The sequence below is a fragment of the Cryptomeria japonica genome, chromosome 9, assembly GCF_030272615.1.
Source record: "Cryptomeria japonica chromosome 9, Sugi_1.0, whole genome shotgun sequence".
NCBI lineage: Eukaryota > Viridiplantae > Streptophyta > Pinopsida > Cupressales > Cupressaceae > Cryptomeria > Cryptomeria japonica.
Genome location: NC_081413.1, coordinates 189,689,775 through 189,709,400, shown reverse-complemented (window position 1 = coordinate 189,709,400; position 19,626 = coordinate 189,689,775). Strand labels below are relative to the sequence as shown.

Sequence of the window (19,626 nt, the reverse complement as noted above, 5' to 3'; positions counted from 1 at the left end):
CTCAGCCCTGTTCTCAATCTGCAACCTATCAAGGAGGAGGTTAAACAACTCAATAACAAAATGGAGGCTTGGGAAGCCCAAATGGTGGGCCTGAACAAATTCCACATGCAGGTGTTACACAGCTCCGCACTCACCCTCTCTCTGTTGAGGGAATGCCATGCTGACACTGAGGAGGACAAGCAGGAGGCTAGGGACCTCTACACATTCCTATCTAACGAATGGAGCAGTACTATGGAGGCCACTAGGGTGCGCAAGGCACCCCTGTAGTTTGTTTTATTTTCCTGTTGTTGTTTATTATTGCTAAAAAAACTTGGTTCCTTTTTTATGGTAGTTGTTGTTAATTGTTATTATAGTGTTATTTCTGCGCTATGATTTTTGATAGTTCTTCTATATAAAAGGTCAATGCCCTGGTTCTCACTGCTTTTTTAATAAAAAACAATCTAATACATCATTCTTTAAATATCTTTAAATAAAAACAAAAAAAATTAAAATAATATATCCTCTATCAAAAAATTGAATTGTAATATCTAACGAATTAACTTATAACTATTTTTCCACCAACATAAGTGCTAACCAAATACACTTTAAATTCTACGACATGGGCGTCGGTAGAGTTGAAAAGTCACCCCACGTCTTCTTCCAAAAATTTTAGTCGTAATCGAACATCTCCCTCCACGAAAAGATTGGCATATTTGTGAACAATATCTTTCCCAAGTGCCGTCTCTGCACAGTCCAGTCAAGAAAGGAAAAAAAGCTAATTCAACGGCGATATCGCCCACCCCTCCCTAATATATCGCCCACCCAAAACAAATACTGCTTAGGAAAAAAAGCTAATTCAATGGCGATGATGCAGACTTGGCTGCAGATTCTGATTCTGTGCCTCTCAATCATTCTTACGGCAGGTGAGGGTATTCAGCATGAGAATACCAGTTTCAGTTTCATCTTCAACCACTTCAACGCCACAACCACAATCAAATATGTTGCAGATGCCTCACTACAATCCAACGCAATCCGTCTCACAAATCACTCCGACCGTCTCGTTGGTCGCGCTTTCTATGACAAGGCAATCCCCATGAAAAGAAACGGCTCTGTAATTTCATTCAGCACAAGCTTTATATTCGCCATGGTTCCTCAGCGGAAGTCGGGCGGTGGTGACGGGGTCTGCTTCATCATGACGCCCACACCACTTCTCAACGGCGGTGTGGCATCGCAGTACCTGGGCCTCGTCAACATGTCGAGCGACGGCAAAGAGTACAACCATCTTTTTGCAGTAGAGTTTGACACGATGGAGAGCATAGGCATGCAGGAAAAGGACAGCAACCATGTGGGAATCGATCTAAACGGCGTCAAGTCGTTGTTGGCTGAATCTGCTGGTTATTGGGAGCAAAATAGATTCACGCCTATTAAGCTTAAAAGCGGGCATAATATAAGGGCCTGGATCGACTATGACGGCGCTTCGAAACAGCTGGAGATAAGTATTGCAGCAATTGGAGAGGCGAGGCCGCAGAAAGCACTGGTGTCGAAAAAAGATTTGGATTTGAACGGGATTATGCAAGAGTACATGTACGTTGGGTTTTCTGCGTCTACAGGTGACGGTATTTCCCTTGCACAGTACCTAAGGTTCTTGATTTTTCATCCTTCTTTCTATAAAGATTACAATTGCATATCCAACAAAAGTTCAAAATCTATTTGCTTGCTTGTCCATCACTCATACAGAAGAGGTAGAGAAAATTGATGTTGCATCACAAGGGGAAAAAATCTTGGCATGAATTGACTGTAAAATGTGTCCTCGTCGTTTTTAAAAGTTGTAAAATGTGTCCTCGTCGTTTTTAAAAGTTGAAAAGATAGATTGATTTAATAGTTTTTAATATATGGGAAGATTCATCGAGTAGAAATGCAAATATCTATTATGTCTTTAATTTCTCAGGTCTTAAATATTTTAATAATCTCAGATGTCAATGCATTGTTCTTACATGGTTTTTTTTTAATACTTTAGACTTTTTTCAAGTTTTATACATCATCCTATTATCATAATTTGAATGTTTTTGTGTTCTGGACAAAAATGATGTAAAATGATTTGGTTGTGACATACATTTAATCTAACACTTGTATTGTTAAGAGGTGCAAGGGTATTATTGATATTTGATTAATTTTTTATGAAGGTATTTAATAAAGAAAATACAATCTTTTACAAATTTCAGTTCGTTTGACAAAAAATAAATAGGTCACTTATAGATTCTAAAAAAAATTCATTGAAACAATGGCAAGTGATTTATGTCAAGATCATGTAGAAATTGTGTCATTATGTCAACAATGTCGATGATTAAAAATATGCAAAGTTTGAGGGAAAATGTAAGAAATCTTAGCATAGTTGATTTTTTTTAATTGAAACGAACCAAAATCAAACTTCCTACATTCACTACTTCAATCTATTGAGAATAAATGAGCTTTTAGGGCTATTGAAATCCAATTAGATTCAGAGATCAAATAAAATTCACAAACATAAATGCATTCAATTCAAATTGATTAGACCCGAGTGATAGCAAGTTAAAATTTGTTATCAAGCTTGATGAAAGGAATGTTTCCCACAATGATTGCAAGAAAGTTTCCAATGATGATTACGGGAAGGATATTGATTTCACGATGTGAGACAACTTGTTTCAGGTGTGAGACATATATTCATGCTTTTTGTATGTGAGCTTTCTTGGAGGGGAATCCTATTGGTTAATTAGATTCTGGAAGTCTAGAGTAAAACTACATGTGTGATTTGAATTGAGGTGGAAAATCACATATGTGAAGTTTGATCCAAACCACTAGACGATAAATACTCAAAATCTAATAATATACGATTTAGTCAATGATTTATCACAATCAAAACAAACGATTAAAATGAACCCCCCAAAAATACCTTTTTTCAATTCCTTTTATATACCTTTTATGTAATTAAAAATAATTATGTATAATAATTATATTTATTACATGTATATTTTTACAAATTTATTAATATTTATAGTAATTATTTTTTTCTTTTATATTTATCCAACATAATTTTTTAGATAAAATATTAGATTTAATAATGCCAAATAATTAATTTAATTATTAAAAACTTCAATATATTAAGTTAACAAATTTGTTAAGAAAATCTTAATTAACTTTTTTGTTTCAAAAACTTTTTATCTTTTATTTAAATGATTTTTTCAATCAGCCATTTATCATATTTTATTTTTATAATGTAAAAATAAATTCACTACATTTCATTTTTTTCATTAATATCAATATCTAGATATGAACTCTAATTATTTTAATTAGAAATTAAATTCAATAATTATTATATTTAATTTATTATCTTTATTTTATTTAAATTTTGATTTTTTTTATTATTTTATTTATTTAAGAGTTTTTTTTTTTTGAATTGTTTTATATTTTATTTTATATAAAAGTTATTTTATATATATATATATATATATATATATATATATATATATATATAATTGTAAAATTAAAATTTGATTATTATTTATGAATGTCATCTTAAAACGTTAAATGGAATATTGTTTAGTTAAATCTCATTTAAAAAATTTAAATATTGTTGCGTTAATATGGAATATGATGATGTTTAGTGTATAATAAATTTTGTCAATATAAATAATCTAGTTGGTTGTCTATCAATGGGAGCTCTTTCAAAAAAAGGATCTTTTTAGGAAGTCATCTTTTGGATTTCATAAATTATCATAGCAAAGAGAATATGCATATAAACACAAAATTTTCATTCTAATTTTGATCAAAATTTAGTTGTGAGAAATTAATATAATGTAAGTGCAAGGAAAAATATCGAATACTTCAATAGTCAAACCATCAATAGTAAATTTATGATTCATCTAGGAGCAAAAGTGGTAAATAATTTATGCCCAAGCCCCCAAATATAGAAAAGATAAATTAATTATGTCATATTTATCAACATTTTAAGTTCTTGCTTAATAATCTTAATAAAGTCCATCAAGTCAATTATATTGTAGGTGAAATTTGGGATTATATATATCCATTTCATCCAAATTTGCATAAATTTTTTTTGAGATTTTTATTTCTATAACTTAAATTTGAAAAGAATTTATAATTGACCAAAATTTGAATATCAAAATAAATAAATTAGCTCCATATTCTATATAATAAATTACCCCATAATAACTACACTAAATGACACCACTTCATTGATAGATATATCTATCAAGAGTGGGATGTAAGGTAAACTTGAAATTTTAGAAGAAAAATAATTTAACTAAATCCGTAATCATGTTTATGATTAGGAAAGTTTACAGTATTTTAGAATATGTTAAATTAAAAATATTGAACATTTATGATTAGTTCAATATTCATCTAGATCAACTTAGTTTATTTGTCTTATTTAACTAAATGCACAAAACACTACTATGAATTACTTCATAGCTAGGTATTGTGCCTACAATCTCAATTTGTGATTTTGGGCAACATGTATTTCAAAGTGGCTATGAAACTCAAAGATTCATCCGTCAAATCAAATTGTTTGAGGCTTGAAACTGTCTACCCTCTCATTTTGTTCTCATATTTTTTAATTTATTTTAGTAAAGGCTAATGAATTTAACTATGCATGTGTTTGTGTTCATTTTTGTATAGTAATGTTTCCACAATAAATCCATTTAATATCAAAGTATAATAAACGATGATCCTACTCCATGACACTTTCTCATTCAGATATTTGTTCAAATTAAAAACCTTTGACATGCCTTGTGTATGGTCACATATGTAGTATTTACATGTACCTAAGTCTTTTACTACACCCTTGAAGGATATAAAGTTTCCCATTACAAATTTTCAATTTTATATGTTTAAATTTTAAACTCTTTGACATTTTATTGACATGGCTAGCTACTAGAATTAGCAAATATTTGTTAAAAAAAATAAAATGTAAAAAAGTTTTGATATTTGAAAGAAAAGAATGTTTTCATTTTTAAGAAGTTTTTGATATAATTTTTAAAATATTCCAGAGAAAAAGAGATGTACAAATTATATCTTGAAAAAGATTTGTGATTGTGAACATTCTTGTAATTTTTTTGAAAGAAAATTGAATTATCTTGCATTGACAGGTAGTTATCCTGTAGTTGAGGATCATTACATTTTGGCATGGAGCTTCACAATTGGCAACAAAAGGGCTCCAGATTTAGACATTTTGCATCTTCCATCCTTTTATATCAAAATTCCCAAGTTCTACAAATCTGCAAAGTTCATATCTATTATTATAATATGCTCAACAACTTCCATCTTGGGACTCGTTCTCAGCATATTTTATTGGCTGAAAAGGATGGACTACATAGAATTCTATGAAAAATGGGAGTTACAATATTGGCCACACAGATTTAATTATCGGAAACTCAACTTCGCCACAGAGGTAATTATAGACTATAAAAAATATCTCATTACGTCCGCAAAAGATTTTAATAATATAACTTCCATTTATCTCAATAAAATCCAACCATCATATGTTTGAAACAATTGTATTTTTGGTGTATTGATCTTAAAGTCCCTAGCAATAGTTAATGGCAAATCTAATTTTATACTGCAGGGTTTCAGGGACGAGAATCTTCTGGGCTATGGGGGCTTTGGGCGGGTATACAGGGGCACTCTGCCTTCTGGCGAAGAAATCGCCGTGAAATGCATCACAAAAGATTTAGCAGAAGGAATGGAGGAATTCATTGCAGAAATCTCCAGCCTTGGGAGGCTGCAACACCGGAACCTGGTTCCTCTCAGGGGCTGGTGCAGAAAAAATAAGCGCCTCTTCATCATCTACGACTACATGTCCAACGGAAGCCTTGAAAGAAATTTGTTTACTCTAGAATTGAATCTTACATGGCCTCAGAGATACAAAATTCTTATAGATGTGGCATGCAGTCTGCTATATTTACACGAGCAGTGGGAAAAAAAGGTGGTGCACAGGGACATTAAATCCAGCAATATTTTATTGGACTATGATCTGAACGGCCGAGTGGGGGACTTTGGTTTGGCAAAGTTATATGATCACAGTGAAAGCCCCCAAACTACTCATGTGGTGGGCACTCTGGGGTACATTGCACCTGAGCTTATACATTCTGGTAAGGCTTCTCCTTCCACAGATGTGTTCAGCTTTGGGGCTCTTATGCTGGAGGTTGCCTGCGGAAGGAAACCTGTAGATAACCAAGGTGTTATTTTGGTTGAGTGGGTTTGGGATTTGTATGCAAATCAAAGATTACTGGAAGCTGTTGATCAAAGGCTTGGGGACGATTATGATGAGGTCGAGGCTGAGATTGTGCTGATACTGGGGCTCATGTGTTCAAACCCTGACCCTTATCAGAGGCTTAGCATGAGAAATGTGTTGCAGGTACTTTGCAGTGAGGCTGCTTTGCCTATGAGTCTTCATGTGTTCTCGGCTTGAAAAGTCTTCATGTGTTCTCGGCTTTAAAACATTCTTACATTGATATTTCAGAGTTCAATTCGTTTAGTGCTACTTCTTTTGAGCTCTCAGAATGATGCAGTTGGAATTTCATCCAAACAGTTCTGCTTCCGTCAAGAGCAGACAGAGTGATTTTGTTTAGAAATCAAACTTGTTTAGTGTACGATTGCAAACATTAACTTTCATAGGGGTGGGCAAAATGGACGAGTCGTGGACGTCAATTTCATGGACTAGAGATCACATTTTCTTGTAAAGATGCATTACTGCGACGCCATCCTTGTATGGTTAGTGTTTAACATTACCTATGAGAATCGTATCTTAAATCATACAATTAATTGCTAAACATCATTATTCTAAAGTGATGGAAGTAACTGGTCAGAGCATTAAAAATTGTTGAAAATCCTTGAAAGTTTCCAAAGTTGATCTATACATCCTGTTCAAGTTTTTGAGTTTTTGAAATCATTGACATCAAATCTCGATTTAAGGCCTCTTTTTATTCCGTTATCTCACGTAGCTCATTTGCTTGTTTCTTAGTATCTTCTTCAATTTTCCTTAAATCGGCTGTAACTTCATCATATGCTGCCCTTGTTGTTGCCAACTCTGTGAGGAGCTCTGATACCTGGTCCTCTAAGCATATAACACTCTCACTCTCCCACTAGACAAATTCATTAGATACGTTTCTTCAGATCTCTCAGTAGCCTCTGAAAGACTTTTACCCAACTGTTGATTCTCATCCTTCAATTGCGCATTTTTAATAGACTGTAATTTTCTCACCTGTTCGTTGACATCATTTGTGACCTTGTTCAGCTCAGCTGTTATGGAGTTGTACGCTGAACTTGTTGTTGCTAAATTTGTATGCAATTCTGACACTCAATCGTCTAAATTTAGCACTCTCTTGTAACTTAGCAAAAGTTTTTCCTGAATTTCCTCAGATCTCAGGGTTACTTCCTCCAACCTCCATACAACATACTTTCTGACTAACAAGGAAAGCCTTATCTTATCCAATGACTCAATCTCATTTCTGTGCTTCTCACTCTCATTGATCAAATTTTTAACTCTTTTTCATCCAACTCATGGTATTTTCTTGTAAACTCTGTATGCAGTGACTCATACTCCTTAAGTAATCTCCTTTTTTCCACTACAATGGCACGTGTTCCTTGCATTTCTTTAAACTCCCTCTCAACTGCAGAATCTCATAGCCAAGTCCAGCATTTTCAACAATCAGTTCTTTCCCCCTTCCAATTTGGATTTCAAGTAAAGATCTTGTGTGCCCCGTATCCATTTGTAGTCATTCAATTTCTTGTTTGAGAGACTTTTTGGAAACTTAATATTAATGATTCAACTCTGAGTATTGTTTGTACTTCACTGACTATATTCTCTATAATCAAAGCTTCCAACCACTTTGCTGACAAAGCTTCTTGTAACGGCCTCTCATCTTTGAGAGAAGAGAGAATGTCATTAGACTCCTTCAATTGGACCTTTAATGAATTATAATCAATGAACATTTTTTCATATTTATGGTTCAATCGATAGACATCTGCTTCACTTTTCTTCAAAATGTCTGTAGCTTTTTCCTCACACTCTCAGCTTCGAAATACTGCAAGCTACTTTTGATTGTTCTCTCAACTGCATGATAGAATATTCCAAGCTTTTTTCACTTCCATTACTGCTCTGATTGTTCTGTCAACTGCATGATAGAAAGTGAGGAACTTTTTGGGGAAAAAATTGTTGAAAATTGTAGTTAATGATTTTGAAATAGGGTGAAATTGTCTACGGAACAGATTCACAAAAAATCGGATATAGTCAATTTTTTAATTTTGTTTAAGATTTTTGCTTCTTTGGTTAGGAGGCTTTGCTTGTCTATTATGACTTCCACCCTCCATTTTGTCCACAACTTCACACCATCCCTATGTTCGTTTTAATAAGAAGAGCGCAATTGCTTCTAATTGCTTCTTCTTCTGAAAATATAGTCAAGAGTGAGAAGAAAACCCTTTGTTAGTAGTTTATATTTTTTTTTAATTGATGATTGAATTCAAATTTGAAAATGGCGTTTGATATTATTTTCTATGAGAGCCATTACAAATAATTTATACGTCATTCTAAAGTTAAACTTAGATTTAGAGGTCTATACAAGTTAACGTTAAAAATTGTTAACTATCAATCAAAAACCCAAGACAACACATAAAAATAAAGAATTTTCCTTAAAGTTTCCAAAAATGATTTATACATCGTTCTCAACTCATAGTTATCTAGGTCTTGTTTCAAAGATGATAATTAAGGTGAATGCCAAAATGTATAGAGAACATTACTATCCTCCTAATATATGAATTAGTTTTTGCATTCAATAAAGGAAATTACAATACTTTAATAAGTGTTTTGTTGATTACTTGAGATAGTGACTTATCTTATTAGTCTTGTGCAATGGTGGAGTAGTGTTCTCAAAGATAATTATACAACATAATTTAGAATTGAATAATAATCAAGAACATGATGAATACAATATTATACATTTTATCAATAATATAAAATTTAATATAATTTGACAATTTATAAACATAAAATATTTGGTTAGATGAGTAGGGTATTCAAACACTGCATTATTAAAATATACAAAACTTTAAATATCTAATTAGATGACTAGGGTATTGAAAATCGTTGTCGAAATTGTGGCCCGCAAGAAGATTTTCCTTCCCCCCTAAAGGGCACATTCATGAAACTATTTCACCAAAAAAAAAAAAATTTCTTTTGCCACTTTTTTCACTAAAATTGTCTCAACAAGATGCCCTGATTTTATACCAGTGAGATCAAGTTTAGGGTGTTCTTGAGATATTCAGCATAAGCAAAAATCTCAATCATGCACACAATGATCAATTGTAGATGTAATGCAATATAAGTTAGGATATACAACACTTAGCCACTAAACCCGAATGATCACATGCAGAGAACCCAAACAAATCTTATAATATTAGGATATGGTGCTTCATTAATTCAAACATATTGAAAGCATCCTTGCAAACTCCATTTGGTGCATTTCCTACTCAAAATGTCCATACCCTTTTCCAAAATGTCCATACCCTTTTCCAAAGCTCCCATTCTGCACAGGTTGCAAGGATGCTTCCAAAGGTTGTAGAGTCCAACTTTACACCCACCAATTGCATTTTCTCTAAAGTTTCTAAATCCTTTTCAAATAAATTCATTTGGTGAATATCCAACAATCAGGGCATTCCATGAGAACACATTTCTTTGGGGCATTCTGTCAAACAGTTCACTTGCCTTGTTTATATTTCCACATTCTGTGGAACAATTCACTTGCCTTGTTTATATTTCCACATTCTTTGCCTTCTTTATATTTCCACATGTCGTAGCATTCCATGAGACCACATTTTTAATACACTTGTTCAAACAATTCACGCTCCTTTTCTTTGCTTCTACATTTTGTCTAACAAAGAATTTCCAACATCTGATAAAATTGCTTTTATGGATTCTTTGATCCATCTTGGCAGAGGCTGCGACTATGTTGGGAAATGTAAAACAGTACGACTTGCTCGTGAGAACCATGCCTTGTTATGCTTCAGCGAGGGAACTTTGAGCTTTGTGTGGATGGGAGGGAGACATCAGCCAATTAAACGCGGTCAGTGCTTAGAATGTGCTAATTAAACTAAGCCATTTCAGCTATCTCTTTCTTTTATGTAACCAAACTCGTGAGTTTGAGGGAACGCTGAGCTTATGCTCAAAAACTGGGCGGCTAACTGCAAGACTGTGACGGTTAATAGGATTGCTTTAAGGTTGGGCTTCTAAAAAATAGAGTTGGAGTTGTTAAGATTTTTAGGAAAATTTTTAAGTTGTTGGTCTCGTGAATTTTGTAGTGAAGTTCAGTTTCAAAATTTAGGGAAGCTGGTGGTCTTATGAACGGACAGGGCTAATCTGGCTCCAAAATGGCTGACTAATCTTTGTGTTATACACACAGTCGAAAAATAAAAGACGTAGCTGAGATTTGTTATTTTCACTTACCCTCGTGTTATGCGGAAATCATGACGTTTTTAGAGTCAGATTAGCTACAGCCCTCATAAATATATTACCTTTGTGTTCTATATTATGTGCACTGATAAAACAACTAAAAATAATTTTTTTTTTCTAAAATATATATTTTTAATAGAAATCTAAACTAAATGTTTGAAAAATGATTCATAACATATCTAAGCTGGTAGAACTTTCCTTGCCCCACCCCATTTTCACCTGCTCAAACATACAAACCTTAAAAAAAATAAATATTTAAATATTTTTTTCTTTCGTGAGACCACCTCTTTCTTATAAAAAAAAAAATAGATTGAAGTGATCCCACACCAACCCCCCTGGTCTAAAGCTTAGACTGTCCACTATAAACCCAGCCATTGAATATTTCAGATTTTCAGTCGTCGTCGTATACCTCACTCCAATTTGTAAAGGTATCTTTCCATCCCTTCAGTCAATTGTTTTTAAGTCGTCACTTCACTCTCAAAAGAAAAGTTTGCCCCATTATCTTTGCGGAAACGTCAAAGAAAGGCCTTATCATAATTAATACCCCACATCGACTATTCACAGTCCAGTCAATTCAGAAAAACTTGTTTTCTGAATTCCTGTTCCCATAAGAAGAAACCCTGCTCAAAGAATGGCAAGATAATTTTTTCTTATAGAAAGCAAGATAATTTTGATACTTCTTGAAAGAAAAAAAAACACTCATGTTTAAGAGGTTTTTGATGTAATTGTTTATAGATTAGATTGCAATACTATATCAGGTTGAATTGAGAAAAAAAAATATATAAATTATATCTTGAACAAATTGTGTGAATTTGAATTTTTTAAACCATTTTTACTATTCTTGTAACCTTTGAAAATAAAAATGAATTATCTTGTATCAACAGGTAGTTCTCCTTTAGTTGAAGATCATTACATTTTGGCATGGAGTTTCACAACTGGCAACAACAAAGCTTCAGATATAGACATTTTGCATCTCCCGTCCTTTTATGTTAAAAACCGCAAGTTCTACAAATCTACAAAGTTCATATATATTACTATAATATGTTCAATGGCTTTCATCTTGGGACTCATTCTTAGCGCATTTTATTGGGTGAAAAGGATGGACTACATAGAATTCTATGAAAAATGGGAGTTGCAGTATTGGCCACAAAGATTTAATTATCGGAAACTCAACCTCGCCACAAAGGTAACAATAAATAAATTCATATCTTATTGCATTCACAAAAATATTTTTTATACATGTAGATAATTATTTTTCTTGTTGCTTATATATGATTAGTGCGTTAATCTTGATCTCAATTGAAATGTCATACACAAAACAATCCATTTGATAACTGATTGTCTGCCACTCTAATTATTTATGGCCTGTTTTCTAATGACTTTGTACTTCTGTTTATTTGATAGCTTGCTGACTGCCATTCTATTTGTAAAATTTTATTTGTATTATTTCAATAAAAATAAATAAAAATTGAAGCGTCAATTTTTCTCACTAAATCTTGCCAAGCTTCTATGGCATTCTTTTAGCCCAAGTCCCTAGTCACTATAGGTAATTACTCATTAGAGAAAATCTAGCTCTTAAAACCTCCGTCTTTTCAATTCATTGGATCTTATTTTTTTAAACAATGCTTCGAGTGATGAGAAGCCTGCCTTGTCTGAAGATCCTGCTGCTCTTTGCAATTTTTTCACACACGAGAATCTTGGAAAAGGTAATCAATTACTTCATTATATTGCAGGGTTTCAGGGACGACAATCTTCTGGGCTATGGGGGCTTTGGGCGGGTATACAGGGGCACTCTGCCTTCGGGAGATGAAATCGCTGTGAAATGCATCACAAAAGATTTCACACAAGGAATGCAGGAATTCATGGCAGAAATTTCCAGCCTTGGGCGGCTGCAGCACCGGAACCTTGTACACCTCAGGGGCTGGGGCAGGAAAAACACGCGCCTCTTCATTGTCTACGACTACATGTTCAATGGAAGCCTTGAAAGAAATTTGTTCAGTCCAGAGTTGAATCTTACATGGGCTCAGAGATACAGAATTCTCACAGACGTAGCCGCCGGGATACTATACTTACATGAGGAGTGGGAAAAATGTGTGGTACACAGGGACATTAAATCCAGCAATGTATTACTGGACCATGATCTCAACGGCCGTGTGGGGGACTTTGGTTTGGCAAGGTTATATGATCATAGTGAAAAACCCCAAACTACTCATCTGGTGGGCACGCTGGGGTACATTGCGCCCGAGCTTATACATTCTGGTAAGGCTTCTCCTTCCACAGATGTGTTCAGATTTGGGGCTCTTATGCTGGAGGTTGCTTGCGGAAGGAAGCCTGTAGATGCCCAAGGTGTGATTTTGGTTCAGTGGGTTTGGGATTTGTATGCAGATGAAAGATTACTGGAAGCTGTTGATCAAAGGCTTGGGGACGATTATGATAAGATCAAGGTTGAGATTGTGCTTATACTGGGGCTCATGTGTTCAAACCCTGATCCAAATGAGAGGCTTAGCATGAGAAAAGTGTTGCAGGTACTTTGCGGTGAGGCTTCTTTGCCTACGAGTCTTCGTGTGCCCTCGGCTTTTGAACTTTCCCGCATTGACATTGCGGACTTGAATTCGTTTACTGCTACTCCTTTGAATCTATCGGAATGATATGTGTGACCAGAGTAACCAGTGGACATTCATAATTTATAGTCTTTGTTATGTGTAGAACGAGAAAGTTTTAGCTTTCAATTAAAATTCGCATGGTTAAATAAGTGAATCATGCTCACAAGATCGACTATTCTTCTGCTTTTTGTAAAAAGAATTACAGGTTCAGAGGTAATAAGGCCTGCGTTGTAAATGCACCGGTGGGCGCCAATGTAGTTTCTGTCAAAATTTAAGTTTAATATAGAAGTTGTATAGAAATAGGATTTGTATTTATTACTCAACATCTTCTATAAATATATCTTTGTATGGTTATGCCTATGTAAATATGTAACATAAACAATTTAATTTAATTTGTAGAATAGGTTTTAATGTATTTAAAGTTAATTTTTATTACTTATATCAGTGTTTTTCTAGTCTATAATCTAATTTTCGCTTACAGAGGGCGATTTACTTTATAATCTAAGAATAATTAGGGTTGAAGAGCACTAGGCTTTGTAACCCTTTTTTTCCTATCTTTGTCAAATGGATCTCTTTAACTTTCTAGGTTATGTCAAGAGAACTAGGCTATGTGAACTTTAAATTGACTTTTTCATTCCTATCTTTGAAAAAAAAAGAGGAAAGGTTAAAAGCTTTCCATATTTGTTTATGTATAGAATTCACCATACAGGAATGTTTAGGAGAAAGAAAAGAGAATACTTAAAATAAGAAATGTAGAAAAGAAATGAGACATAGGAGTGGAAGAAAGTCACAAGGATAGTAAAAAAAATAGAGTAAAAGACATCAAAAAGGTATAAAGAAATGACAACTAGAGGTAAAATAAATGACTAGAAGAAAGTAGGACAACATGTGAAGTGGAAGAAAAAATAAATGAGGTCATGGAGAGGAGGAGAGAGGTTTGAGAGTTGGATAATTTTTCGAAGAAGAATATTGGGCATCTAAGGTAGGGTGGGTTGATCCCTTTAATTTGTATAGAATTTTTCTATATACATACGTGCATGTTGTATAAAATATTTGGGATCTCTTGACTCATTGAGAACATTCATTCAAAAAAAATTATTGAGTTTCAAGGATTGTTTCTCCTCAAAAGTCTTTTATACTATTCCTAGTTCAAATATTTTTTTTTAATTGAGAACCAATGCTTAATGGCAAGAATGGAATAATACAATATAGACATCCCCATTCACCTTTTCAATTCTAATCAATGGTACATGCCTCATATTTAGCTACACTATTGGTTCAATGAAACTAAATATCAAAGGGAAAATATTTTCTTCCAAAAAGGACACAAGTACCACAACTCTACATGCTTCAAATTTGTATTTCACATCAAATTACAATTGGAAGATATATGATTCAAATTAGTATCCTCCTCCTCTTTTGAGATCATAGGAAGAATAATAGTTCCCAAAACCTAAGTCCAAACAAGACAAATTTTTTTATTTTTCTATGCATATTTCCTTTTGCTTTCTTTATATTTTAGTTTTCATATCAATATATGTATTCTTGATGTTATAATGAAGGAAATGCTTACATACATAAGGTCAAATATAAATGATACAATATGTCAAGTGGCTTAGAGAGGTTGTGTGGGTCTTAATGAACTGAAAGATTGACTCAACATGTAGAAGTAGTGGTGTGAATAGAACTTGACTTGACAAGGGAGATGTGGAACCTGACTATCATGAGTTAAGGAGTGAAGGAGTGAATGAGATAGAGGTGCAGTAAACTTAAATACAAGATGTAATAAATAATTAATTACACCAAGACATCAGCTATCACCATTTTTTTAATTTAATTATGATTGCATCAATAGATCTAAGGAATCAATTGAAATTCAATACAAGAAGTGCATTGGATTTTACATTTGTAAAATATGCATAACTTTATCTTTGTTATCTCCTTTCTTTTGACATCACTTTTTTGCCTATTAAAAAATAGAAGCCTGACTCCCTATATATTTCCACTAATGAATGTGACCTATCATCAAATCAACCTGATTCATTATTGCTTCTAATGCATGAGCTAGTGATGTAGATCATGGTTTGATGTTAATACTCTCATGTTTTGACTAACTCTATTTAGTTTCAAATATGTTTTGATGTATTTTTCTTGTGTACAAATCATGCATCATTTTTGTCTTAACAAGTGTTTACGTATGTATAGTCATGTCATTGGTTTTTTTTTTCAATTTATTGAATTTTAAAAATTGTAAAACAAAATCTCTTTGCAAGAACAATGAGATTGAGTTAGGTTTATGAGTAGAACTGTATGACTAACTACAGACTATAATGATTAATAAGATTGCTTACGAGAACGAAAAGAAAAATAAACCCTGAAACATAAATTTCTCATTTATTATTAATATAATCTACAAAATAAAAATAAACTTACAGAAATAATATTTTATATACAAACATAAGAAATATAAGAGAAATGATAAACTCATTAAAAACCCAAATCAGCAAAATATCTTCTCATAAAACTTATACTCACCCCCAACGTCAACAGTAAATAAATAAACATCAATTTTGTGGTTGCACGTTATTTTTGCAATAGTTGTGTTCCATTGAATTCTACGCCACTGGGGTTGAAAAGTCACTCCACGTCTTCTTCCAAGATATCTACTCCACCAAAAGATTTGTGAACGATATCGTTCCCTTGTGCAGAGACATTCAATTCATACCTCACAACCACCATGCAAGTCCAGTCAAGAAAGGAAGCTTTGTTCTGCTTTCGCCACCTAACTGGGCCTCCTCAAACTATCGAGCGACGACAAAGAGTACAACCATCTTATTCAATGCAATATTGTGAGAAATGTAAAGAGGAGGCTTTCAAATGATTATATTAACTAGAATGCACTTCCAAAATAATACAATTCAAGTTCTTGAGGGATTTTTGAGGTTGTGGGTTAACAAACCCAAACCCAGATCCATGGCGTGTGTTTTTATCTTTTATTTTTATGGAAAAATGTGTGTGTTTTGATGTGTATAGATCATGTTTCATTTGTGTGTTAAAAAATGTTTATATGTAGAATTACTTGAAAACCTCAATACATTAAGAATTACTTGAATTTCAAGAATATTTAGAGAATAGAAACACCCTTTCAAATGTCTTCACCTATATAACCATCAAGCAAATAGTTAAAACCAAGTGCAATGCAATAAGAAATGTCAACATGTTAACAAGTATGGAAAAAGAGGCACGTAATAATAGATTTAAGCTAATGCACAAGGGTTTAGCAAGTATAGACAAAGTAGTAACTTAAACTAAAGTAACAACATTGCAAATGCATTTAGTGTCATGAAAGTCAAGTTAAGGTGTTAGGAAAGTAGGAATTGCAAGCAAATATTCAACTAGAAAATCTCCAAAATTGTTAGTTTGTACTTACTACAAGATTAATTGAAAACCATGCATTCTTAAGAATCATTTGAATGTCAACAATCTAAACTTGTAGGAAACAATAAAATCCTTGCAAATGCCTTTCCTTGAAAAAATCTAGGAAATGTACATAATTAAACCTTAATTTAACTTCAATAAGAGTCTTTAGCAAGAAGAGGGTATTGCATACAAATATGCACATGACAAATCATTTGAGCTAGTACATGAGGGTATTGCATACAAATATTCAACTTAAAAGTATTCAAAACTAAGTGGTTTCAATGTCAAAGATATACCCAATACTAATGGATAAATCATGAACCCCCACAAATGAAGTTATACTAATGTAAAAATACTTAACTAATCAACACATTACTTACATGGATGATGGTCCCCACATAAACAATCAACAATAAAAAAGAAGACTAAAAATCAACGAGACATCAATATCTTTCCAAAGATCGATCGAGCTCCAATTATAAAAATGAAAATGCTAAAACAAAACAAATGAAAAAAAATTGTGATGTTTTCTCAGTATTGCTTGATATCATGCATCTTACTAATCTCTTATACTATAAAAACATTTACAATTTGAATAGAGTGCAAAATAATATTACACCCTTTTAATTCTTATTATATTATATGTAGAATACTCTTTATATAAACAAATGATGACGATGTGTGCAAGTCATGTAATTTTTGTAAAAGATTAAAAATTCTTTTATACTTGATATCAATGTCTCCACAACCCCGAAATGATTCCATCAATTTTGTCGTTCCACAATATTTTGGGGAGAATTGTGGTCCACTATAAAAAACCAAATATACATCAAATCTGATGGCATGGGCTTATGAACTTGCGGCGCCAGTATAGTCAAAACTCGCTACTTCTTCTTCCTTGACTTCTTGTCTGCTATGATTTTAGTCCTCACTCCACGAGAAGATCACCATATGGACTGGGCGATTTTCAACAATGTCTTGTATAATACCGTATAAAATATCTTGTGGGTGATCCAAATGTTGAGCTCACTAATATAAACATCATTCATCGTCATCGGAAAAGGAGTGATGCATCATTCATGATAGATCATATTTGGAGAGTAATAAAAAAAAAAAATTAAAAATAGGTTTTGGTCATAAAATCAAACCATTGTAATGTATATTAGCTCATAAGCTTGTATATCGTAGCTTGAGTGTGTTTATGTATCATTAAAGGCTAAGGTCTCATACTATAGTCTTCTCGGACAAACTTTAGTATGTTTATGTGTGTTTGTGGATTTGGTTGCATGGTTGGACAATCTTTAAGTGGACCTACCAATCATGACTACATCACTTAATATTGTGCATCCTAGTTATCTCTTATCTGCTTTGTGGAAGTGATCACAAAATGTAGAAGAATTACATAGTAGCATTACCATGTTTCAATTCTTATGATATTTTCAGTGAAATGCCTTTTATGTTGCAACTGATTACTATAATGCTTATAACTCATATATGTAGTTCTATATTAACTCTATGCAGTCCACAAAATTTTGAAGATTAATTTTTAATTAAAAAATTTAAGAATATTACCTTTTAGAAATCACATTTAAATTTTTATCATTGAAAAAGAAAAACAAATTATCTAAATTAAAAAAATATTTTAATATTAAAATCCACATCTTACTTTTTAGAAACTTAAGTAATAAATAAGATCAATAATAACCTCCTAACTTGAATCTAATAAAGGTTATCTTATCACAGTTTTTTTAATTCATCTCAATATTTGTTTGTTATTTTTTTCATAAATAAGTCTATTTACATGAACTGTCATCCATCCATACAAAAGTAAATCCATAAAATTGAATCTACGATCATCGCGTGTATTTTCTAGTAGCACTAAAGTTGATGCAGTCGTGAAATTCCACCAAATTTATTGTTGTAGGGCATCTTTGTTATGAAAAATATCCAACCTGTAAAAAGAAGAACATTACGTTAAATCCAACCACGCGAGCTCAAGGCTTTGTGGCATCACTAAAGTTGAAACTCAATCAGTGTCTTCCTCGACTTTTTACAATAAGCCTTTGATTCTTTTAACATGGATTTCGACTCCTAATCAAACACTCACTTCCCTTTCAAATGATAAGTTTAGCCCATACCCCACAACCACTGTGCACATTCCAATAAAAAAAGAAAGGTTACTTTTTTCTGAATTCCCTCACCATAAGAACTTAAAAATGCCTGACAAAGAAAGGTTTCTTGAAGAGGATTTAATGTCACATATTTGTCTAACACATCATGTATAATCTAAGAAACATGCACCCTCTATTTTGGTGGGAGAGGGACAATCACTCTCATGTTCATACTATTCTAACTTGGAGATGCCCACCTTAAGAGTCCACGAGAAATCTTCCCACGTGTAGGTGAGATCTAATCCCTCTCCAAAGGAAAGGAGAGGAAGTGGTTACATCTATCAAGTTGCATTGCTTTGAGTATAGTTTTTAATTCTAATAATGTCCTTGGTTTGCTTACATTCATCAATGCATGGTCTTGGACATTTAAGTGTTATACGATACATATATAGATTGCATGAATCTAGTTGATCTATATATTTTAGGTTAGAGAACAATCAAATCAAACACAAGAGATAAAAATGAAAAGAAAAAATATACTATAACATTTTGAATAGAATCTAATAGCTTAAGAATTCAGGTATGAAAACTTGCTACTCTCATTTTTCTTTGGTCGAATTTTTTAATTGATTTAATGATTTAATGATTTTAAACAAACTAGAAAAACATCCCAGTAGAAATTTAGATGCTTATGATATCTTAATGATCTCAAAAGTTGCTGCAATGCTTCTCGATGCTTTTTAGTATACTTTTTAATGGATAAGTGTTATAGTTGGTAGACCTCTAAAATATGTTAGGGCTTGTTATTTCATACAACATTCTAGCACCATAACTTAAAATATTTTGTGTTTGAGTTGGTGGAAAACAAAAAATTCAAAGTGACATGACGTGAGCCTATATTTAAATTAGATTTTGGAAGTTTGGGGGTCAAATTGGCCACGTAATTGTCAACAAAAGTGGAAAACAACATATGTAAAAGTTGGGTCCAAACTATTGTGGGATAGGGACTCAAAAT

At 32.8% G+C, this 19,626-nt stretch overlaps 1 protein-coding gene across 1 annotated transcript; it reads left to right on the top strand.

The window, feature by feature from the left end:
• The first annotated feature begins 767 nt into the window (after positions 1 to 767).
• Positions 768 to 13,446, top strand: LOC131038790 (L-type lectin-domain containing receptor kinase S.4-like). Its single transcript, XM_059211336.1, has 3 exons — positions 768 to 1,589; positions 11,362 to 11,663; positions 12,211 to 13,446. Exons 1-3 carry the CDS (start codon positions 839 to 841, stop codon positions 13,123 to 13,125), a joined length of 1,968 nt encoding a protein of 655 aa, XP_059067319.1. The 5' UTR covers positions 768 to 838; the 3' UTR covers positions 13,126 to 13,446.
• Positions 13,447 to 19,626: the final 6,180 nt, after the last annotated feature.